Source organism: Hipposideros armiger, unplaced genomic scaffold, assembly GCF_001890085.2.
Source record: "Hipposideros armiger isolate ML-2016 unplaced genomic scaffold, ASM189008v1 scaffold_10, whole genome shotgun sequence".
In the NCBI taxonomy this organism is placed as follows: domain Eukaryota; kingdom Metazoa; phylum Chordata; class Mammalia; order Chiroptera; family Hipposideridae; genus Hipposideros; species Hipposideros armiger.
Genome location: NW_017731360.1, coordinates 4,058,606 through 4,083,214, shown reverse-complemented (window position 1 = coordinate 4,083,214; position 24,609 = coordinate 4,058,606). Strand labels below are relative to the sequence as shown.

At 50.3% G+C, this 24,609-nt stretch overlaps 1 protein-coding gene across 2 annotated transcripts in view; it reads right to left on the bottom strand.

Annotated features, from left to right (window-relative positions):
* The window catches only part of DLGAP3 (DLG associated protein 3), a 59,007-nt gene that overhangs the window by 31,955 nt on the left and 2,443 nt on the right, over positions 1-24,609 (bottom strand). The window contains exons 1-3 of one of the 2 annotated variants that reach the window (XM_019658963.1): positions 22,286-22,428; positions 5,268-5,350; positions 2,638-3,795 (exon numbers count right to left, since the gene is read on the bottom strand). In XM_019658963.1, the coding sequence (XP_019514508.1) occupies positions 2,638-3,744 (1,107 nt within the window). In that variant the 5' untranslated portion in view covers positions 3,745-3,795; positions 5,268-5,350; positions 22,286-22,428. Of the gene's footprint in view, positions 1-2,637; positions 3,796-5,267; positions 5,351-22,285; positions 22,429-24,609 lie in introns of those variants that run through there. The other variant, XM_019658953.1, reaches the window with a different exon arrangement.

Genomic DNA, 24,609 nt, shown 5'->3' with positions numbered 1-24,609 from the left:
TCTATGGTCTAAGAACTTGGATATGAAGGGAAGATAGGAGATAGAAGGGGGAATAGGGTTGACGATTTTTTAGGATGAGAGACTTGGGCATGGTTACAGGACGAGGGAAAGAGCTAGTAAAGATAGTCTTTAAATGTGGGGAGGAAGTGGGCACAGACAGGGATGGAGGGGACCCTGGAGAGATGGGTTCAAGCCCTGCTAGAGGCATCGGCCTGGGATGAGTACTCCTTTGGGCCAAGAAAGAAGGGGATGAGGATGGCGGGGGGTCTACATGAGCCCACGATATGGGTGAGGTGACAGGAACATGACAGAGTCCTACACTGTGAAGAATGAGTATAAATGAAGGGGCGGGGAGAGGGCTGGGGCAGGGAGGGAAGATTTAAAATACTTATTGTAAAGAACGGGTTAAACAGGGTGGGGACGGGGGCTCTGAGAGGGGTCAGGGTTCAGGGGAGGGACAAAGGTTCTGGGGGTTAGACTAGGTGAGGGGACAGAGATCCGTGTGCAAACAGGGACCCAGGGATGGGATGGGGCCCCTGAAGGAACCCAGGGGAAAGGATAGGGCTCAGTGAGGGGCTGGGGCTCAATGGAAGATGGAACACAGGGAGGAGACAGGCTCCACACACACAAAAAAACAAGGGCTCTTAGTGGGAAAGGGTTTTCCAGAAGTAGGTTGAGGGAGAGCTGGGGTCCAGTGAGAGAAACAGGGTCTCAATAAAAGGGTTGAAGATCCAACAAAGACACTCAGTCTGATGGGGCCAGCGTCCCCTGCTTTTGTGCTGGACTGACTGTCTAGAAGGTCCCTGCAGCCTCTTCTTCTCCCCTAAATGGTTCAGACCTCCCAGTCCTAAGACGCCCTGGAAGCCCAGATCCTGATGGATCCTTCCCCTGCCCCATACTCTACAGAGAGGAGCCACAAGCAGGCAGGGAAAGGGAGGCCAGCTGATGGGACAGCCAGGGCGCGCTCTGCCACATTGCAGGGTTCCCACTCAAGCCACTGCGGAGCTGCTCACTCCTCTGCAGGACACTGTGAGGTGCATATTAAAAAGGAAGCCCCCAGGGAGGTCAAGGCAGCCCTGGAGTAGCAGCAGGGAGCAACGGAGTGGCAGCAAGCCTGAAGGACTCGGTTATGGGAGAAGGGTCGGTGCTCCCTCTTCAGCCCTTTCTGTTGGACCCTTCAGTTGCCAGCTTAGAGAACCTCTCTACCCAGGGAGGGGGCAATCCAAGGCCAACCCAGAAGTCCTGAATTCTAGCAGTCTCCAAGCTCTCCTTCTGTCTCTCACCCTTCCCTTCTTCCACTGTGGCCCATGTGTTCCCTTGAGCTTTCATGAGTTCCCCATACAGGAGAGCCCTAACATGTAAACAATATACCAGTAAGGCCAATGACCCCCAAAAGACACATGCGAGCTCAATTCTCATACCTTTGAACATGCTGTGGCTTCTTCTTGAAACACCCTTAATCCACTTCTGCACTGAGATTCAGTTCAGGGGATATTCTTTCCAGAAGCTGCTCTGACCACCATCACCCTGGGTGGGTGAGGTGCCTCCTCTGTGCTCGCATGGTGCCCACTACTGTCTCCAATCACAGCCTCATCACACTGTATTCTATCTGCTTCCTTATCTGTCCCACCTCTAAGCTGAGCTCCTCACAAGCAGCAGCTGTGTCTCCATCTTTATAGCCACAGCACCAGGAAATACTCGCTGAATGTGGATTAACTACGTGGACTGTGGGTTTGGGGGATAACCCTCAGTTGGCTGGACTTCCAGTACTCGTATTGACTTTTCCTCCTAAAAGTATGGGAGGGCTCAAGAAAACGTGTCAAGGGGTCTGGGAGGGGGGCCTGAGACAGGGAAGAGGAAGGTTGATGATGAGACGAGCCCAACCCCATCTCAGTAAGAAGATGGAGAGCAGACAGTGTGGGTTGAATGAAGGCTCCATAAGAAGGGGTCAGAGCTTCTAGCGTCACCTGCAGGGACCACAGACATGGTGAGACAGGATGGGGACAGCATGCCAGCTATCAGCTGCACCATCCACTGCCAGGGAGTGCTGTCCTAGTTCAGACTACAGTGTGTCCCCAGCCTAGGAAAATCCACGGGACAAGCTCCCAGGGCTCTTCCACAGCCTCACGGGTGTCCTACCACGAGCGTCCCAGAATGACAAACCCCAGCAAAGGCACGTCCTGCAACTAACTGACCTTCATATTCAAACAAGATTTGAGAAGAAAAGAGGTCTGGAAATGGCCTGGAGATGGAGAGAGTTGCTTTTCAACTGCTGACCTCCAATCTCACGGGAAGCTCAATGCGCACCATGCTGTCCTGCCTACCCTCAACCTCATTCTGCCTCTAACCTCACAAGACAGAGGCCAGCACAGCTTGTCCAAAACAGCAGATCAAGGGGAAGTCCTCCTGGCACTGACACAACGTCAGAATAGAAGGGCCCCTTCATTGCACAAATGGATAAACTGAGGTCTCAAAGGGGGCTCAAAGTCTTACGGAGTGAGGTAGGGCAGAGCCTCCCTGTATCCAGGCCCTCTACCATGTGGACAGCTGACTCCCACCCAACCCTTTCCACAGCTTACTGGGTGACAACACAGCAAGGGCTGACGACCCTACTTCCCACTCCTACCAAAGCCTCACCTGCAGATAGTGATAAGTCCTGGTTTTGGCCTTGGCCTCTGGACCCAGGAGCCCCTTGCCTGGCCCGGCCCCTGGGTAGCCATCCCGGCCCTGGCTGACCATCATGGTATGCCAGGCACTTCGCTTGACTGACTGTCCATCCAGTGACATAGACATGCCAGTGCAGGCAAGACAGCGGCCTTCTGACCCTCCCGAGCGCCCCTTGAAGCTCAAGTCCCGGTAGGACCCATCTGGAGCCTCCAGGCAGAAGGGACCCCCTGGCTCCCCAAGGGGCCGCCCCCCCGCCAGGAAGCCGCTATCGCTGTCCAAGTTGTCGTCGGAGCTCCACCAGCCTGTGGCCTTGGACTGGTGCCGCCCGTCCCCCTTGCGGTCCTTGCTCTTGCTCCTCTTGCCGTGCCGAGATTGGTGGTGGTGGTGGTGGTGATGGTGGTGGTGATGGTGGGAGCTGTGGGGGCCTCCGGAGCCCGGGCCAGGGTAGCTCTCTCCCCCAGAGCCACCTCTTCCTTCAGCCTTGGGCCCATTATAGTCCCGCTTCCCTGGGGCCTCCAGAGAGTGGGACTTGGCGAAGAGCTTCTGCACAGAGTGAACCAGGTGCCGGATGCGGCTGGGGCTCTCGCTGCGGGCCTCCGGAGCAGCGCCAGACCCCGGCCCTGGCCCGGGCCCGGCCCCTGCTGGACCTCGCTGGTATGGTAGCGTGTGGAAGCCATCTTGTTGAACTGGCAACTGCTTTTCAAACTGGTCCAGGAGTGTAGGAGGCAGGCGCGGGGCACCCTTGCCCTGTGGGTGGCCCACACAGTCTTCACAGGTGTCAAAGGGGCCCTGGCCGGGGTACATCCTGGGGAAGGTGCTGCTACCCCCCCCAACCCCAGTCCCCCCTGGCCCTCCCTCAGGGCCTACAGATGGCCCCTCACTCAGGCTCAGGGGCCCTTCGGGAGAAAGGTGTCCCAGGCCAGCTCTCGGGGCACAGAAGCGGGGCTCGGTGGAGAAGGCCTCCCCGGAGCCCAGCAGGTACGGGGCCCTAGCAGCTGGGCCCACGTCCATATGCTGCTGGTCAGCAAAGCGGGCTGGGCGGGGATGGCTGCCTCGGTCGCCATGGTAACCCCTCATGGCCTCAGCAAGGGCTCTTCATAGTGTTGGGGGCCAGGCCCCAGGAACCTCCTGGGGAAACAGAGAAAAAAGGGATTCCGATTAAACCACAGGCCACTTCACCTAAAACTATCTTTTATTAGGTATTCTTGTAGCCCTTTAGGTAACACATATCAATTTATAGTGATTAATTGTACTATCTTTCCACAAATGGGCTTAAAGTCCTTAAAAGGGTCATACCAGACAAAGACATTCACAAGGGCACAAAATAATATCATCATTCAACAAATGCTGCAAATTTGATAAATATTCACAAGAGACTATACCCTTAGCCAAATGCATTTTTTTTAATCCTAAGGTTACCAAAAATAAGAGGATACACAAAGCGATGCAAAAAAATACTCAAAGAAACCAGTCATTAAGTGAACTAGCTTTTAACAAGCTAACTTTAGACAAATTGATCCTGAATCACACTTCTGCCCCATGCCTATCCATTTCCACTGCTGTGAAGGGCCAGGCCTCAGGGTCACAGCTCCCAGCAGCAATAACCAAAGAAAATACAGACCCAAATCTACATACCCAGCTTGATTACACAGGAAAACCCCTCCACTTCCTTCCAAACCCTGTTCCTCCCATCTGGCTGCAGGCTCATTCTCCCTCCCCCCACAACTGAGATAGGAAAGCATAACCTGAAGTGACTCCTTTCCTCTTCCGGGTTTCAATTATTCCCCGGGGAAATGTCCCTTTTTGCCTTGTAGCCCCACCCCCTACCCCCATTCCACTAGAAGGGAGTCATGAAGGAAGAAGAAACCGTAAAGAGGAGGGATGCTGGCTGTACAAGGCAGTACCTGAATCCTAACCTGGGATTGGAACCCAGGAGTTCCTTCTCCCAGGAACAGTGGGATGGCAGGGCAGGGAGGTGATGGAGAGAAAATGTTGGAGGCAGTTCCCCTGGCTGCCATCCCAGGCTTGCCAAGGCTACAGGACAGAGAGGTCAGCTCTCAGCAAGAGCTGCCTCCAATCAGGACTCCAGAGCTGCCAGGACAGGAGCTCTGGCAGGAGGGGGTGACAGCAGGAGAACAGGGACTGAGATGCTGGCAGACGGCGCCCTCCCTCATCCCAGACCAGGCTCCTGGGCCATCTGCTGACTAGGAGGGGATGACAACCTCAAAGACTCCAGACAGCAGCCCCCCCAAGACTTATGCTCCCTTGCTCCCCAACCACCACTTCCCCATACCCACCATGTTTCAGGCGTCTCCTCAGATTCTACTCCTGCACACAGTTCATCTCTTACTATTTCCCAATTCCCGAGCACTTGCTATGTACCAGGTACTGGGCCTACCTAATATTCTCTAATCCCACTAAAACCCTGTACGTATGTACATGTTATCCACACTTATCCATGAGAAAATTGAGCTCAAAAGGTGCAGTCACAAAGCCAGTAAGTGGGTGGAGTTACTTTGAATCAAGACTCAAACCCAAGTTATTCTGATCTGAGGAAGCTGTAGTCTAATCCCCATCTCCCAGACTCTCCTACCACTCACCATTCGGGGTGTCCCATCCTTGGTGTCAGGATCCCCACCGCCAGGCAGAATCCTAACTTCAGAAGGCTCAGGACCACTGTCTCCTGATAGAAAAGAAAAGGAGGGTGATGTGAGCAAAGGGGGAGAGATTCTTCCAGAGTTCTCAAAGAACCAGTCTCTGGCCTTGACCATTTCCCTTCCCAACCCCCCAAACGAAGACTGATTGGATGCCCCATGATGCAAAGCCTTTGGCCCCCCAGGGAAATGAGGTTTGCTGAATTATGCAAATACATGCAAATGAGCTTACAGGTTGGACTACCTCCAACTGCAGGTGTCTGTGTGATCTGTCCATGGTGCTGAGCCACTGCATTTTTTTTTCATTGCCCTCAAATATGATTTCATTCCACAAAAATTTCTTGAGCAACTACCATAAACAAGTGTATAGAGGTAATGCAAGTGTGATTTCTGTCATCGAGGGGCTTATAGCCTAACAGGGAAACAACCTCTCACACAACAGGCTTATTATTTTAGGTCCCTGTATTTTGACACAAGCTGGTCCTTCCTCCTAGAATCTCCTTTCATCTACCTCCCGCCCAACCCTTTCCATTTCCCATTTATTCATTTTAAGCCCCACCTTCCCTCGAAGACTTTCTGTACTCTTATTCTGGGTTATGCCTCTCTGTTGGGCCTTTATAACACACTGGGTTCCCCATGAAAGCAGCTATCATACTGCATTAAAATTATCTGTTTCAGTTTCCATCTCCCCAACTAGAATGCGGTCTTCTGCAGGGTAGGAGCCAAGTCCTGTTTATCTCCGGATCTCCAACACTTAACTCCTGGCTTTGCCCAGAGCAGGTCCTTAATAAATGTTCACTAAATAGATGAATAAATGACTGTCCTGGAAAGAGGTACCAAAATGTTAGGTTAGTTCAGATGAGAGCAAGACCAGATGCAATAGAGGGAAACTTGAGGAAGATTTCCCAGAGAAGAGTGCATTTGAAATGGAGAACAAGATGGCTGTGTGTTCCACAGACAAAGGCAGTGGGGGTGAGAGAATTCCCAGTGGTGGAAACAGTAGGCACAAAGGCAGAAGAGGTGAACAAATAAGGAATTCCAAGGCGTGGGGTAGGAGAGTTCCAGCAGACATTTAGGGTTTGGCAAATACTGTCGAGAGGTGGGAGAGAAAGAGTCAGAAAGGAAGATGACTCTAAAGTTTGCAATAGCCGTGACTGGAAGACTAATGATGCTATTATTAGACACAGGGCTATCAAGAAGAGCTAGCTTTGTGGGCATGATTAATAGTAGTGGAAGAGACACAGTCAGACATCAGGGAGAACTTCCTGACCCTGAGGGATGTGAGACAGTGAAGAAGATTGTGGTCTCCTGGGAATCTTCAATAAAGGAGAGGGTGACATGTCCAATCCCCATCCACCCTGTGGCCTGGGCTGGAGAAGCTGTTACTTAAATCTCCTGGAGGGAAACTGAGGTGACCTCACAGATATCAGCTGCCTGGCTCTAGGTGACAATTCTTCTCTAGTGCCCTTCTCTGGAGAAGCAGAGGTGACTTCAGACCAAGATGGCCTCCCAAGCAGTTGTTGGAAAACCACCTGGAAGCATCTCCTTGCTTTGGAGAGAAGCTTTGATAGCCTGGTCCTTCGTCCATGGAATGGTCCTCCTCTTCCTGCCCCAGGCAGGACCCACATCTGAGACTCACAGCATAAAAGACCACTTTGGTGGGAGGCTATACCATTTTATTTGCTTTGTTTGTGGTCACATCAGGCTGGAGTCTCCCGGTAAGCTTCCCAATGGTGGACATTCCCAGGATTCCATACCTCCCCTCCTGCCCGGCCCCACACAGAGGCTGCTGTCCAGCCACTGAGCCATCATCAAGTTCTTATCAATCTTCAGTCTCTTTGGCATTAATTCATGCTCTCCCAGCTCTAGTCTCAGGGGAGAGGGCCCCTGTAATTGCTCTTCTCCAGACAAACCACCCCCAACTCCCTCATCCATATTCTATAGGGCAGCATTGCCTAGTGGAAAAAGCACAAGCTCTGAGACCAGAAAGTGTGTGACACTAGCCAAGTCACCTACCCTCCCTAAGCCTAATAATGCCTGCTCACCTATCTCCCACGATTTTAATACCAAATGATACAATGTACATGAAACCGCTTTATAAACTCTGAAAGCTTATACAGTGTAATCCTTTATGTAAATCCTTTATTTTGGATTTCCAAAATCCCCCATGTCCAAATAGTAAACAATACAATCAAATCCAAATTACTGGGGGAAGGAGATATCCAATTTATGGATTTGCTAAACAAAATATTTAATTGATATAGATTTAATTATATAGGCTTCCTCCTATATATAATGTTTTACAATCACATTCCTCTTGCTGCCATCCCATTACTAAACATAATCGATAGGAAGGAAAAACAAGTAAACAAGTGAAGAGGGGACTAATAATTGGATTCTTCACCAACTCCTCTGGATTTTGCTTCCTAACAATAGATCTGCCCACTTTCACTTCCACTAAATTATTGTTAGCTGGCTCAATCTCCTTTTCCCTTTCCCAGCCTTCCTTGGGGCTAGAGGTCACATGATTCACTTTTGGCTAATGATATGCACGTAAAAATTGGATGAGGGTTTCTAGGGAAGGTTTTGCCTTTGTGATAAAACGGGGTGAAGGGGCCGGTCAAGTGGCTCAGTTGGTTAAGAGCGCGAGCTCTGAGCAACAGGGTCGCCGGTTCAATTCCCACATGGGCCAGTGAGCTGCACCCTAGCTGAGCTGCCCTGAGCTGCTGACAGGCGGCCAGATGGCCCAGCTGGTGAGAGCACGTGCTCCTCACAACAAGGTTTCTGGTTCAACTCCTGCATGGGATGGTGGGCTACACCCTCCACAACTAAGACTGAACACAGCACCTTGAGCTGAGTGGCTACAAGCTGCCGACGGGGGGCCAGATGGCGACTGGACTTGGAGCTGAGCTAGCTGCGCCCTCCACAATTAAGACTGAAGGTCAACTTGGCTGTTCCCCTTCCCCAATTAAAAAAAAAAAAACCTTTAAAAAAAAAAGGGAATGAAACTTCCTAGTATCATCCTTCCCCGCTTTTTCTCAACTTGAATACAACCATGATGCCCAGAGCTAGGGAAGCTGTCTTGACACCATGAGAGAAAAGCCTAGAGAAGAGCAGAAATGCTAGTCCTGGAGACACTGAGCCATGGAACCAACGACATAAGCAGTCGCCTTCCTCCAGGCCTAGACAAGGGACGGAATAAACTCTTCTTTATTCAAACCACTGTCAGCCAGATTTTTCTGTATTTGCAGCAGAAAGCACTGCTAACTAGTACAACTACCTCAGAACATCACCGCCTGCCTAGATTTCTGCAAAAGCTCCTAACTGCTCTCCTGCTTCCATTCTTAGCCTGTCCTAATCCAAATAGTTACTCGAAAACACAAAACTCATCATGTCCCTTCTCTGCTTAAAACTCTTCATTGGCTCATTGATGTTCTTAAGATAAAACACCTTAATCTGCCCCACAAGGCCTGCAGGGTCTGGCCCTTCCTACCTTTCCAACGCCCTCTCACTTCCCCCTTACTTCCTCTGCTCCAGCCAGGCCAGTCTTTTTGCAGCCCCAGGATCCCTCCCATCACGAGGCCTATTCCCCCTGCCCAGAAAGCTTTGCCCGCCTACCTCTGCCTTGCTAACTCCTACACACCCTTCAGATCTCAGCCCAGTGGTTGCTTGCTCCGGGAAGCTTTCTCTGGCCTCCCCGACTAGGTCAGATCCCCCTGCTGTTTGCTCTCAAGGCACTATGGACCTGTATAGCTATTAAATCATTACCATTTTCAATTTGTGTGATTCAGAGACTGTCTGTCTCTCCCACTAGAATGTAAGCTCCCTGTAAGTGCAGGAATTTCATCTATCTTATTTACTACATTATCCCCAATGTTTGGCCCACGGCAGGTGTTTGTTGAGTGAAAGTGAGCCTACAAAGAACAAGAGCCTTGGGCCGGCCGAGTGGCGCGATGGTTAAGAACTCACTTGGGATGCCAGAGGGTCCCGGTTCGGATCCCACATATGAGAGCCAGTGAACACTGCCCTCCACAGCTAAGATGCTGAACAACAGCTCAACCTGGAGCTGGGCTGCCGTGAGTCGCTGGTGACAGCGTAGGCTGCAGTCCCTGTGGCAGTGGGTTGCCATGGGCTACCGTGTGTAGCCAGCAGCGTGAGCGGCCAGCAGCCGCAGTGAGCGGCCGTCAAGCCGGCGACTGATCTGCCTCTCCAGGGAAGAGCGCAATGATGGTGTCAACTTGGGCCAGTGAAGCAACGTCCTCCACAACTAGATTGAAGAACAAAACGACAGCAACTTGTCTGTTCCCCTTCCCCAATCCCCCAGCACTGTTCCCATCCCCCCAATTCCCCAATAAAAATCTTAAAAAAAAAAAAAAAGAACAAGAGCTTTTCATTGATGGCATTTTGTTTAATTCCCACAACTATTCCAAGGGATAGATATTATATTATACCCTGCCTGTCAATTTGCAGAAAAAGAAACTGAGGCTTGAAGAGGCTGGCTGACCTACCCAAAGTCACAGAGTTGGTGGCAAAGCCGGAAGTCGAAACCAGTGTGACGTCTCTCCAACACCTTAGCTTTTCTCCTACCTGTGCTGGAAGCCCAGAGAAGCCAAGCTTATTAAACACCATTCTGAAGTAAACACAGTAATGAAAATGAATAAGAAAAAAAGGGGGGGTGGCCAGTTATCTCAGTTGGTTAGAGCACAGGCTCATAACACCAAGGTTGCTGGTTCGATCCCTGCATGGGCCACTGAGCTGTGCCCTCCACAACTAGACTGAAACAACTACTTGATTTGGAGCTGATGGGTCCTGGAAAAACACACTGTTCCCCATTAAAGAAACAAAAAAAGGAAACAAAGAAAATAAAACAAAAACCTCACACATACCACATACTCTAGAGCTAACCAGAATGTGGTTTAGCCTTTTCCCCTGTGTGGTGCGTACTGAGTTTGTGCCAAATCCAGGCACAGGCAAGTGCCTGTCAAGTGCCAGGCACAGGCAAGGTTAGACAAGTACAGCGTAAGGGAAGCTCCCTGAAGCCCCGTGACAAGTCTGGGTGCTGGTGCTATGTTCCCCATTTTACTGCCCAAGTCACCTCTCTACTATCCCAGGACACAGAGAGCTGCCCACATGGTGAACCTCTGGGCTCAGGGAAGCAGCTGCTTCTGCAATTGTCTGTGGCTGGCTGGCAAGTGAGGAGTGAGGGAGTCTGGGATGGTGCTGTGGGTGACAAATTCTCTGATGCAGCTCAAATCTATCTGGGAATGGAAGAAGTGGCACACATGCCGTCACCAAGAAATTACCCAATTTAGCACCAACTACACAATCCAGCAATTAGTTTCTTAAACCGGAACTTGCTGGGGGCTGCCAGGCTGGCGGGGTTGTTGTTACAAATCTCACTGGGAAACCAGCTGTGTAATTCGCTAGGAGGCTGTCACTGCCCCCAAGCAATTACCTTCCAGAAAAGGAATAGAAAATGGGGAAAGAAAAAGGGCAGCAGAGGAAGGAGTAAGAGTGTTTTCCTCTCCCCTAGGGCCCTGCCCAGCCAAATCCATTGATTTTTCTTTCTTGAGACCCAGAGGACTCACAAAGTCCCTGGATCAGGACAATTGTTGGTGCCAACAGCTGTCAGACTCTCGGGGTTCAAGTGTCCTTCACTCACCTACTAGCTATGTGTACTTAGCCAGTTGATTCACCCCCTTAGCCTATTTTCTCATCTGTAAAATGGGGTAACATTAGAGCCATCAGGAAGATAGTAATGATGTGATGGTTAACGACGTAAAGCATATAAATCCCTTAATACTGTACCATCGTGAATCCTCAGTGAAGGTAGCTATCATTATTTGTACTTTCATTTTCATGACTTTCTCCATTGGTTTACAGGGTGTCCTTGGCTAGGTCACTTAATCTCCTTGGAGCAGCCAAACAAGACCAAAGACAGTCTGCTGAGGAAAAGCAGTTCTTACTCAAGATTGTCCACACCTGAGCAACCAGGGTATCCAGGTGTGTTTGAGAAATGCCTGTGTTTCAGAGGCTGACACAAAGTGATGCCTTGGGCAGAGATAAAGATTTCAAAAATCAAATATTAACTGACTCACTCCTCCCCGCGAAGCTGTCTGGGAGAGCTGCAAGCCGGACATGACTGTCCAGATGGCAGCAAAGGGGTACAGTTGCTCTCTTGCTGGGGATCAGTCCTAGATAGGACTAGATAGTCCCTTCACACTGGAGCCTATGAGGTCATCTCCGTACCAGTTCCAACATGGAAAAGCTTATAGCAGGTGAGGCCTGGAGCTCGTCTTGCTGCTGTAGGCGTGGGCTCTTCCATGCCTGTGGGTGAGCCAAGTGTGCTCTTGGGACCCCAAAGTTTCAGGCTTTGCCTCCCCATCCCCTTTCCCTGTGTCGACTTAACCAGAATGGCCAGGATTCTGCCTCGATTTACCTGTCCAGTACTCTACTCCCGCCCCCCAACACCATCCTGACAGCAGCTTGGGTGTCTACTGTGAAAGGGCCTGCTAGTGGGGAGCCTGAACACAGAGCCTCTGACCTGCAGCTCATGGCTAGACATTCCTTCCCTAGTCCCCCACCTCCTCCTGCATCCAGTTCTGCCTGAACCCCCTTGACCATTTTGACACTGGCTTCGCCCAGTTGCCTTTGGCAAAATCTCTGTAGCTGAGCTGGTGTCCTGGTCCCTGGCCTCTCTCAACCCCACTACCCAGCCCAGTTGCTAAAGTCTCAGCATGCCTGTCCCCAACCCCAGCCCTTAGGACCCCAGGGAAAAAGTTCCTTCTCCTATTCTCATTGCCCCAGAAAGAAGAGAAGAAAGGGAAGGTTGGGGTGAATGAAAAAGGTGAATGAAAAAATTCATCTTTATTACTTTATTTAATCAACACTTCCTTTGGGTTTAGGGTAGGAATTTTACAGAAAATAGGCTACTGCTCCAAAACACTCGAGACATTTAGGCAGATCCAAGTCTAAATCCATCTCCTGAACCCATTGGATAGTGCTCAGCCTGTGAATAACCCACACTACCTATAATCTCTTTGAAAATCCCACCTCAGGGGGCTTTGCACTTGATGTTCCCTCTGCTGGAACGCTCTGCCCCAGATATTCCCATGGCTTCTTCCTGTCTCATCTTTTGGGTCTCAGCTCAGAGACGCCTTCCCTGACCACTCACTAACTAAAGTTGTGCCCCATCCCCCACATACATTCTCTACCGCCTGTTTCGTTGCCTTCATAGCACTTACTGTTCTTTGAAATCATTTTCTTTATCTATTACATGTTTATAGTATGCCTCCCCATAGCAGAAGATAAACTGCAGGAGGGCAGGGACTATGTCTGCCTCATGTGCTGCAGTATTCTCAGTGTCTAAAATGAGGCCTGGCACTAACAGGTGCTCAAAAACTATCTACTGCATAAATGGAAGTCTTCACTTGCTGCTCTCACCCACTGTACTCCTGTGCCCAACAGCCCACAGAAAGGACCTACACTCCCTTCCCTGTAGGGGCTTCAGAGAGCTCCTGGAGAACTCAGGATTAGAAATCCAGCCTGGGTTTCTGTTTGCCTTTTGAAGACCTCCCACCCCTTGAGCATGCCAGAGACAGCAGAGCAGCAGCTGGTGGCCAAAGACGGTGGCATCTGAGAGAACTGGAGGCCTTTGATTGGCAGACCACACCAACCCCTTCAGGCAGGGCTGGTGGTCTCTCTTCCAACTCCAGAGATCTGGAAGGGCAGGCCCAGTGACCTTATTGCTGGATGTTAGACAGTCATCTGCCTCCAACCACTATATTGCAGTCTACCTGCATGACCACAAACAACTTGTTTTATTTGTCTGAACCTCAATTTTCTCGTCTGTAAAACAGGGAGAACAATACCTACCTCCTAAGGTTACGGCAATGAGTAAACACACTGACGTACCCAAGACAAGTGGCATATGTGTCTCCATGTGTTGGCTTCTCCTCACTTTAGCACCCTAGAGCCTTCTTTCATTTGTACTTATTGGATGAGAATTGAGCTGGTGCTGCCTTGGCTGCCAGGATGTCACCAGACCTGAGCCTCCCAGGGCCATCAGAGAACAACAGGTAGGATCCCAAGCTAATGGCAAGGTCCACTGGGCAGCAGCTTCTCAGCCAGACTAGGCCCATAGTCTTTCCTACTCTCTGGCCCAAATGTCTGGTTCCCCAGTGGAGACCGCCTGGGTTAGCACATTGTCTTATAAGCTCACTCTGGGAGTTAGGACAGGGGCTGCCTGCACCAGGGCCTGTCTCCTTCTCTGGGCCTCTCCCACAGAGGAGTCAAGCACAGGGCTGGGCCTCATAGGATCCCACAGAGCTGGTTAGCTGACTGACTGCCAGGTTCATGTGGTGGCACCTCCCACCCCTCGGCTCTGCCTGATCCTGTCCCAACCTCCAGGGTAGCTTAGCCCCTGCTCTCATCTCTGGGTTCTAGGCTTATCAGGGGCCAGGACTACAGTGGGAGAGAGCATGTCAAGAAGAGGCAACACAGACGGTGAGATCCTTCCACATTGAAGGCCTGTCTTCCCAACTTTGTCCTCTGATGCAGCTCAGGAATTCTTTCTTCCAAGAAAGATTCCTTCAGAGTACCCTCCCCATCAGCCCCAGGGCACAGCAGTTGCTACCTCATCTTGGGTCCCATACTTCAACATAAGCAGGGTAAATATTTTTTTGCAAGCTGTGAGCACCTCAAAAACAAGTATTCATCTGATCTATCTCTGTATAGACAAGACCTGGCATATAGGTCTCAGTAAGTAGGTGCTCAGTTAAGTTCAGGGTCAGTGCTTGAGCCATCAAGTAGTACCCCTCAGCTGGGGCATAAGGAGAGGAGGAGAATAGGAGAGGGCAGGAGGAAAATGATACCCTGCAGCTGGACCAGAGCTCCCCAGCAGGCAGAGGTGGTCCCGTGTGATTTGGGTTCCCTAAAAATCTGGGAGTGTCCTGTCCAGGGAGGCATGCACACAGAAGTTGGAGGGCTACTTTGGAGGATGGTATAGGATGGATTCAAGCACTGAACTTATTTCAGGTCAGACAACCTCTGATGCCTTTCAACTCTGAAGTCTAAGGCTCAGAATGCCTACAACTCAGCAGGCATTGTGTTCAGTGCTTTCAATACACTTCTTCGCATAGTCCTTGCTACTGTTGTGAGGTACCATTATTACTCCCACTTTACAGATGAGGAAATTGAGGCGTAGAAATGTAAAGAAAACTGTCCAAGGTCACAACAAATCATGGTGGAAGAGGATCTGAATCAGGGTCCGAGTCCAAGCCCAACCCTCTCAATCATTAAGAGGCCAAGCCCTGGCAGGTTGAAAGCAGCAGCATGTCTGTCTAACCAAACTAGTCTGATGAGGTCACCGGGTAGAGCTCCGGTGTGCCCTGACTCATCACTCAGCCTCAGGAAGCCTCCACCCCTGCCATGCCTCCCTTGCACATGGGCATCCATATTCCCAAGACTGCTTATTTACAAATGAACACACTTTTTCATCCAAACGCAGATTACATAGCCATGCAGAGTCATCCAACACAACTCATGTAGCATCTGACTTCACATACATAGTCATCATCATATAATGTGCACGGAACACACAAACTTGTTTCCACAAGGTTCACACACATGTGCATTTTTATCCAACGGATACTGATGCTTTTGCACACAGAAGCTGAACAGATACAGAATCTTATATACATGTTCACGTTTAGCCCCATACAACAGAAACACCTTTTCATTTCACATCACTGGCGCACCCACATCTGCTCAATGTCATACCCCAAATTCCTCCCCCAACAAGAACTTTATCCATTGTTCCCAGATCCAATACTAGGCCCAGGTGAGCAATGAGGCTCCCTCCCTCTGGGGTTGGCCAGGCAGCCCTCAGTGGGGCAGAAGGCTCAGCCTGCCTGTGATGGATGGAATTAATCTACTGAGCTGGAGAAACTAAATAATTAAACCCCTAATCACCCCCCAAGCCAGCCAGGCCAATATAGCTGAGGGAGGGAGGGGGCTCTGAGGCCCAGGCCAATATCCTGGAGAGGAGGGAGGGGCTCGGGAAGAAAGGCACAGAAACTTCTAGGAGGGTTATCTGACCATCAGACAGTCGGACAGACAGACATAGCTCTCTACTACCACAGCCTCTCCCGTGGAAGTGGAGCAACTTGGGATGACAGCCCACCACTATCCACTAATACAGAGGGAGAGGAAGGGGACAGTCCTCTAACTCTCCCCAGAGCCGTTCCTGCCCCTCCTAGAGGTAAGTCTTGGTATAGTACGGAGATAACCTAACGCACAGGATACAGTGCCCGGACCGTGGCCACCAATGGGGTATGCCCAAAGTGGAGCTGAGGTAGGATCAGAACAGAACAGGCCCTTCCGCAGCCTGGCACAGATGGCAGGGAAGGACCCTTCCACACAAGCGCACCTGCTTCCCTCAGGAAGTGGGTCCAGCACATGGCCAGTAAGCTGAAGATGGGGTAGAGGCCTGGGCAGGGGGGGCTAAGGCAATCAGCCTGGGAACAGGCTCCAGTCCGATTGGCTGAAAAGTGGGTCATTTTCCTTTTGAAAAATAGTGAGAAAATGGAGAAGTAGGTCGGGCTCTCATCCCCTCAGCCCCAGGCACCATCCCCGACTTACAGGGTGGGGAGAGAAGGAGAGGTCTGCACATGCCAAAGCCCCGTTTTCCCCAGGACGCGCCAGGGCCCCCAGCACAGGAGGCCAAGGTCATCATACTCAGGACACCCAAGGACATGCACACTCTTGAGGCCAGGGCTGGAGCCCAAGGCCCACCACGCCCTGGGGGCACTGAGGCGGAAAGAGCCGGGCCGTACCAAGCTGGAGGGGTGGGGACTCCAGCACTCAGGACCCTGAGGAGCCCCCTCCCATCCTCACGTCTGTCGTGGAGTCTCCTCTCCTCTCTTCTCTCCTCCCTTTCCTCACCGTCCACGTGGGCAGAGTCGTTGCCATGACACCGCGGGCAGGTGGGCGGCTCTGGCGGCGGTTTTGTCCCAACCCCCAAGCTCAGAGCCCAGGTGGGAGGGAAGCGGCTGCAGCGCCCCCGCCCCTAGTCCAGATAAGAGAGGAGATTGGCAGAAGGCCCCCAGAGCACCCTAGAACCTGCACTGGCACTGGCCTCTCGGAAATGAGGCAAACCCAGGCGCGGGCTTGAAGGTCTGAGAGAAGAACTCTCAGAGAGGATCTTAGGTCTTGACGCCCTGCCTGCCTTTCCCCATAGGTCAAGGAGTGGCACGGGGGTGGAGGGGGGTGGGGGGTGACCCACGACTCCCACCTCTTCCTCCATTTTTCATCAGCCCTCCTCCCAGCTTTCCCCACATTCTAAGCTTCAGTCCCTTCACGCTAGCAGCTGATTGGTCCTGCCTGGGGTCTAAACTCAGTTCCTCATTCTGCAACACAAGCTCAATTCTCCAAATTCTCAGCCAAAAGTTGAGACTCAGAGAGATTCCTTCCCTACCACCAACCCCCCAGCCTGTCCCCTAGAAATTGGGTCCCCTGTCCCTGGGGGTCCCCTATACCTGAATTCACATCACAGCCTGGGGGGACCACTCACTCCCTACTAAGCCCATACTTGGACCACGCAGCACCCACTCCGTCAGGAGAGAGGAGGGGGAGTGTAGCAAGGAAAGGAAGAGAGGAGTGAAGGAGGTAGGGACCAGACCATAGATGCTGTCTGAGAATGGTGTCCTGCCTCCCACTGTATCTGGCCTCAGGAAGTCTGGGCCAGGCTTGAGCTCGCTGGCTCTGAGCACTCTTCTCAGGGTCCGCATGCCTGTCTCCAGGTTTCTCTTAAGTCTATGCGGCTCTGACTTCCTAAGACCCTTCCCACTGATCAAGACCCTTCTCCCTACCCCTACCCCTGTTCCCTAAGTCGGGAGCTCTGTATCATTAACGTAATGGAACCAGAGGGACCCGTGCATGGCAGCCTCTGCAGCCCAGCTGATAGGGGTAGGCCTATGTGGGATGGTGGTGACAAGATCCAAAAGGAAGGGAGGGCGGCAGGCCAGGTTAGCTGGAGGGTATCAGACATGGAGGGTGTACGTGCCACATATACACCTTAAAGCACGCCTGCTTTCTTCCTAAGCCTTCCCCTACTGACTAAGACAGTAGATCTGACTGGCTAAAATATATACTTGCACACATGCGTGCATGTGTGTGTTTGTACACTGTATCTCCACCTCCACTGCCGACGTTCTATGTCGGGCTGCCCTCATCCCAGTTTTCACTAAAGCTATTATGACAGGCCCCTACCTGGTCTTCCTGCCTTGCATCTTGACCCAGCTCGATCCAGTCTCCTCACTCGTTGCCAGTGTGATCTACCTAAAATGTGTTTATTCAAGAGGAGTTCCAGGTCAGGAACTCCTCTGGACATAGTGGGTACAGCTATGCACAAAACAGATGAAGCTCCCATTTTCATGAAATTTATATTCTCGTGGGAAAAGGGAGATGATAAACAAATACAGAAAATAATGGAGGTGGTAGGTGCTGAAAAAGTTTTTTTTAAGTAGGATGAGGGGAATAGAATGACAAGGGGCTTATATTTAAGATAGACTTTGGGGGAGGCCTCTCCAAAAATGTGATGTGAGCAAAAACTTGAATAAAGTGAGGGAGCAAGTCATGTGGGTATGTGGGGAAGAGCATTTCGGGCTGAGGGAAAAGCTGGTACGACAGCCTCAAGGTGGGACTGTGCTCACCATCTTTGTGAAACTGAAAGGAAGCCTGTGTAGGGGTGGCACCTGAGACCAGGTTTGTCCCTGGGGACTGTTTTACTCACAGCTTTTATATTACTCAGAACCCACTAAGCACTTTGGATTTCACTTCCAGGAAAATATATGGCCACGGGAAAGGCATGACCTCATCTTCCTCCAGCTGCCTTTAGGAGGAGAATCTATGTAGGAGGGGCTGGCAAGAGTGGAAACGCGGAGACCAGTTGGGACATTTCCTCTCACTGAAACACCTTTTCCTACAGTTTCCCATTAGGTGAACACCTGTTCAACCTTTAAGCCTGGGCTCAAAGGCCTCATCTCCTGTGGATCCCTTACCAAGCCCCTCCTTTCCTCGCTCCAGAACTGAGCAACCCCTCATAGGTCCCCGCTGCTCCTAATAGAAATTTACGTCCTTCTACCTTCCTTAACACGCTCCTCACTTGGTTCCAGGCTTTTTACCTTCTGTAGATTGCAAAGTTACCTGAGGTCAAGAACCATCCCCAGTGTCCAGCAGAGTACATGGCACATCACAGGCATAAAATAAACATTGATTGAATGAATGCCTGCCTTGGGTGAGGCACACGTGATGGAAAAGCGACTGTTTGCAGGCTGTTCTTGACCTGGATGAGTGGGGTGCACATGTTGCATTCAGGCCAATGTTAGCATACACCCACATATTATATGTGTGTGTGTGTGTGTTAGCATGTATGTACATATTGACAAATCCCTGTGTTGATATGACTCTTGTACATTTATTTATGTGTGTACATTAAAAAACACATTTATGTTGAGATATGCATATGAATGCATAGACAAGTAATATACACGTACACCTGTACACACATATCGCCACATGCCCCATATGTGTGAGGCTTATACACACACTTGGACCTCCACAATATCCCTGCCCCTTTCATCCACTAAAACCCAACTTGTTCTGCTTGAGTCTTAAAATCTCTGTAGTATTGTTAATGTTCAAGCTCCCAGACTCTTTCCCCACGTACAGCCCTGAGCACCACATTATCTGATCAGGCTTAGGCTCGGCTCCCTTATTCAGCTGTCCCCAAGGCTGTATAGGTTTCTCCTCTGCAAACTCCCTCTGTAGGGATGGTGGTGGGGAACAATTGGGTCCCCATGATATGAGAATTTGACAGACCTCAAGGAGCCTGCTTTTTGGAGAAGAGTCACAGGCATCAGGATGGATTAAGTTCAAGCTTGTAGGAAAACAACTTTTGACAGACTCAATGTTCAATCAGAATCTCTCTCTCTCTCTCTCTCTCTCTCTCTCTCTCTCTCTCTTCCTGTCACATTTATTCATATGTATGACTCAATTTATGTACATACACGCATATGCTGTTAATTCACATGTGCATATATGTGTCCTCACACATATGTTCACAGGCACACTTACACTCACACATGTACATCACAATCACAGGGTGAGCACCACACACACAAACACACAGACACAGACACACACACACACACACACATACATAGGTTTAATTAACACTTTGAGGATGGAGCATTTAAATATATAGATGCAAATCTGCGTCACCGGTCCACAATGTGTTAAGTAATTGCCTTCACAGTCACATATGTACATGGATGCATACATAAGTCATACATACACGTACACGTGTATATGTGTCCACACTGATACACAAACTCATAAAAGTTTGTACACATTCATACAGCATACTCACACATATGTATGTGCATATACACAGTGATATGCCCACTCGCAGGCAGAAATGCACATGCCCTGGAATAAGAGAGATCCAGTCCCTCCTCTGGCTTCTACCCTGTGCACAAAGCCCGGAGTCCATATTCTCTCCAAGTGACATCACAAGTTTTCATTTGCTCTCTCTTCTTGCCAGTTTCACAATTCTCCATTTGAAAAGTGGTTCCCATCATCAATAGAATATGCCCAAGAAGCAGTCCCCACCATATACTCACATACATACATATATATATATATATATATATATATATATATATATATAAATTTTTAATTGTAAAAGAGAAAATATTAAGGCGAAAGTTCTTCCTCCCAGTACCTCTGGGTATGGTCCACTGTTCCCAGACTCCAAAACAGCTATTGGAGCAAAGGAAGAAAATCATCTCTGGGCCCTAAAATCTCCTAGGATGCCTCTTTCTTCCCCAGAGGGCAGCTTCATGATGTTCAGTGAACCCCTCCCATCCCGGCCCAAAGGCCCTGCCAAGGAGAGGATAGACCTGGAGGCTTAAACATGTAAAGGGGGTGACCTGGGCTCAAGATAGCAAAAGCAGCAAATATTTAAAAAACAGGAGCTGGGTAGGGAGCAGGGAGCCAAGCTGAAGACATCTCTCAGCAGGAAAGCTGCTGCTGGAACACTGGATCATGAATATCAGGACTCTCCAAGAGGCCAGGGAGAAGGGGGTGGACATCCAGCATTCCATGTGGGGGTGGAGGGGTGACTGCTTCAGGCAGTAGCAGCAGCTCCAAAGTAAAGTCTTATCAAAGCTGTTATGTAACCAAGGGAGCTGAGTGGAGCATAAACACCTCCCCTCCCCAAACAGGCACCCACACCCACACCCACCACCTCCCAGCACCCACAGCCTAGAAAAACTCAGCTCTTCCTAAGCAGCTAGAGAATGAGAGGAATTATCTTGATGAGTTACATCAAAAATATCATGGGTGAGGGGCTCCTTGTTAAACCAGAAGTCACATCTGGGGAGGGATGAACTGGCTCAGTTTGGGGTCCCTAGATACCCACCCCTTTTCTTGAACTTCATACCACACATGTTTTTGCCCAGCGTAATCTGGAAACCTTCTCCTTCCTCTCCCCTCAAGAAGGATCCCATTTGAATATTTGATTGTGCTCTTGGGGATGGGAGGTGAAGCTGCCATCAACCCTTCCTGCCTGTTGTTCCCCCACAGTCTCATCTGCATGTCCTGACATTTGGCTCTCATCCCCCTGGGACAACAAGGGAAGGGGCCTGAAGAAATAAATCCTTGCCCTATTCCCTTCAGAATTACAAAAACAGAGAATAAGAACCCAGAAAGTTGAGATGACTCTGACCCCAGGTTAGTGAGGAAAAAATTTCCAAAGGAACTGAGGATTGAAACCCAGACCCTATCTCCCAATTTGAATATATTTTTCTCCACCAGGTCTTCCCCTTTTCCCATTGCCCCGTCTCCAGTAGCCTCCTCCTTCTCAGCTGCATGGCATTGAACAACCCCACCCACTCTTTGAGTTCTTTGCTTAGAAATCTTCCTCCCCAACAAAATCCTCTCCCAAATGCTGCTCTGAGCTGTGATTGAGGTGGGCAGAGCAGGAGACAGCCTTGCAGAATATTTTACTGTCCCCTGTCCTGAATTCCAAAGTATGGTGGGCAAAGGGATGCCACACAGTCAATCAAATTATCCTGAACTTTTGAGCTCTATCCACTCCAGGCCTAACCAGCAAAACCTAAGTAAACTCTCCTAATCCAGAACTGTCTTGAGCCTGAACTTCTGGGACCCAGTAGGAGAATGGCTGGTACCAATACCCCCAAGCTTGTTGTACTAAAAACTATCTATGATAAGAGAGCTCACAGCCACAATATCATCCTCCATCCCTACCCCCATGCTAACAGTAGGGTGGTTTTGGAAAGGGGAGAAGGAACTGAAACAAGGAAAGAGGAGTCCCTTTCCCAAATACCACTAATAACTGTGAGGCCTAAAGCCAGAGGGAGGACCCTCAAATCTGTCTTTCCATCCAGGGACTCTGTCCTTGGAAAGTGGGTCACCTGGGAGAATTTTTCTAGTGAGCCCTCAGCGCTGCCCAACCGCCTTTCCATCATCGGCCCCCAACGCAGCCCCATTCAGGACCCAGGACAGTTCCGAAGGAGCGCATCCCCTCTGAGTCCCGTTCAGCACTTGGGACAGCTCCCAGAGACTGCGGGCCCCGTGCCAGAAACCCAGCCTGCCAGAAATGAACAGGCTTACCCCACTACACACCCTCTTTAGAACAGAAGCCCCTCTCCCCTGCCCCTCCCACACTCGCTGCCATCCACCCGAGGCACCTGGTACTCCTCCCTTCAGTCTATGTCCAAAGAGAGAAAAGAAATCCAGACACGAGGCTTCCCTGAGGGAGCCTAGAGACAGGACCCCACCCACCTCCTTTCAGCCCTGCGCTTCACAACGCCACTCACAGCTGGTTCTAAAAACCACTCTTTCCTAACCACCACCCCAAAAATTAAAGAAATACTCACGTGGGGGCTCCCAGACCTGTAGGCAGATGTGGTGAGGGGAGGCAGAAAGAGGTAGCTCCCCACACCCTGTTCTGAGCCCCCTTTCTGAAGGAGCCAGCTCCCATCTGGACTGGGGGGAGGAGAGACATGTAGAAGCACTGAGTGATGGGGAGGGGAGAAAGAAGAGGAAAGGAGGCAGGAGCGGGGGACTGCAGGGTGGGGGTGTCGGGATGGGGGCGAGGGAATCCTTTTTAATTTCATTCTCTCCCATGTCTACATCAGCCCTGCAGGCTCAGCTCTTTAATATTTACACACAGGAAGAGGAGAGGCTGAGAAAGAATAGAGAGTGAGGGGGGCAGAGGATACCTGAGCTCAAAGGGCAAAGAGGCAATGGCCGTTGGGAGCTGGGAGCTTCGGGCCCCCACACCATCCCCAGCCCTCTCCCAATCTGAGCTCTTGCCTGGAAGGAAGAAGAAACCCTGGGACCATTCTGTCCCTTTGTTAACAAGATACTTTGAAGCAGCATCAGAAAAAGATCAGATCCCAACCCACATACCTGGACACCCCCACAAACCCAGATTTCTTGGGGGCCTTATGTGCAGATGGTAGAGGCAGTATTCATGCGCAAGCATGTCCTGATGCTTGAAAGCATGTGTGCATGTAGGCTGCTGTGTAAAAGCACATGAACATGTCGTCTAGCATGTACAGGTTTATATAAGTATGTTCTGAGTGTATTGACATTTAACAGCCCATGCAATCATATGCAAACTTATGTAAGCATATGGGTAAACCAGCCCCTAAGTGACTTCCCTCAGCTACAATCCCAAGGACAAGGCCACCTATCACCCCAGATTCCCTCATTCACAGGCCCCTCCCTCACAGCCTCACTTTATCTTTCTGTGACATGGGGAGAAGGGCTTGTGGGAAGGCATACTGCATTTGAGCCCAGGGACTTGACAAGTTATTAGCAACGATGAGCTGGCAGCTCGTTACCATAACGATGGTGCCACTGCCTCACCCCAGCTCAAACCCAGACTCCCCAGACAGCAGGAGGTCCGCTGAGCCAGCAGCCTTCAAACTGGAGGGAGGGTTGGTAAAGAGGGAATCAAGACATAATGCTTGTATAGTGGAGGATACACAGCTGTTCTTCCAGCCCCCACTGAGAGACAAAGCTTTGAATCCACCAAGTGGGAATAAAATCAGATTCTGGAAAGGCTTCCTGAGGTGGGGATGGTAAGACACTGGAAGGGGTCTGTGTAAGCCCCTCTAGACAAAAGCTTCTGTTGTCATTTGGTCTCTTTATCCCCTCAGTCCAAGAACCTCTGCTACTGATCTTAGTAGATTAAGAGAAAAACCAAACAAACAAGAGGCCCCTCTCTGAATTTCAGTCTTCCCATCTGTAAAATGGGAACAATTGTCCTTATTATTTACCCTAGACTCCTGGAAGGTTTAATTAAAAAGGGTTTAATGGTACCTACAGGCCCTTCCAAAATCAGACAAGCCTCAGAAGTTTCTCTACCCAACAAGAATCCATAAAGTAAGGAATTTGTCAGGCTAGCTAGAGGCAAAATGCATCAGAAACTGGGTGGGGTGAAGGGAAATGGAGCTCAGTCAGCTTAAGCTCCAGCATCAGCTGGAGAGAGACGATGTGGGGTGCCAGGCAGCAGCTTAAAGCAGGCACTGCCATTGAAGAAAGTCTGGGAGTCTGGCCTGCAGCAGCTCCAGACCCTCACCAGCAGGAATCAAGACAAGCCCAGGTCCTACTTTGGTGGTGGGTATGGCTAGGAATCCCCATCCTCAGGAACATCTGTAGTTCCCTCTCTTTGGAAAGGGGTACCAGGTTGAAGGATCTACAGCCTTAGGCTTATTGAGTCTTTAGTTTTTCTCCCCAAATCCCTTCTGCCCAATTCTGATAAGCATGGGGAAAGGGGAGGGGTTACCAGGAATGGAAAGTAACATGGAGAGTTGTAAAGTTCCTGAGCTAAGACTAGCCAAAAATCCACAAATTTGCTGTGTGACCTTGGGCAAGTCCCCTCCCTTTTCTGGGCTTCAGTGTCTTCACTTTATAATTATGAAGTTGGACCAAGTTAATTCTAAGGTTCCTCCCCTGCCATCATTCTATAGGTACATACAAGCTCACTTTTTGGACATGAGCCCCCTGGCATAAAATACAGTGGGCACTGTCTGTCAGATCAGTGGGACAGCGGGGGTCAGGCATGCAGGGTGGCATCTGAGGATGTTCATCTTGTGTTCATGTTCCTTTCAGAAACACCTGCCACCCTAGCCCTCCCGGCTCTCTTTTTAGACCCTGATTCACTGCCAACTCACGAAGCCTCTCCCTCCCC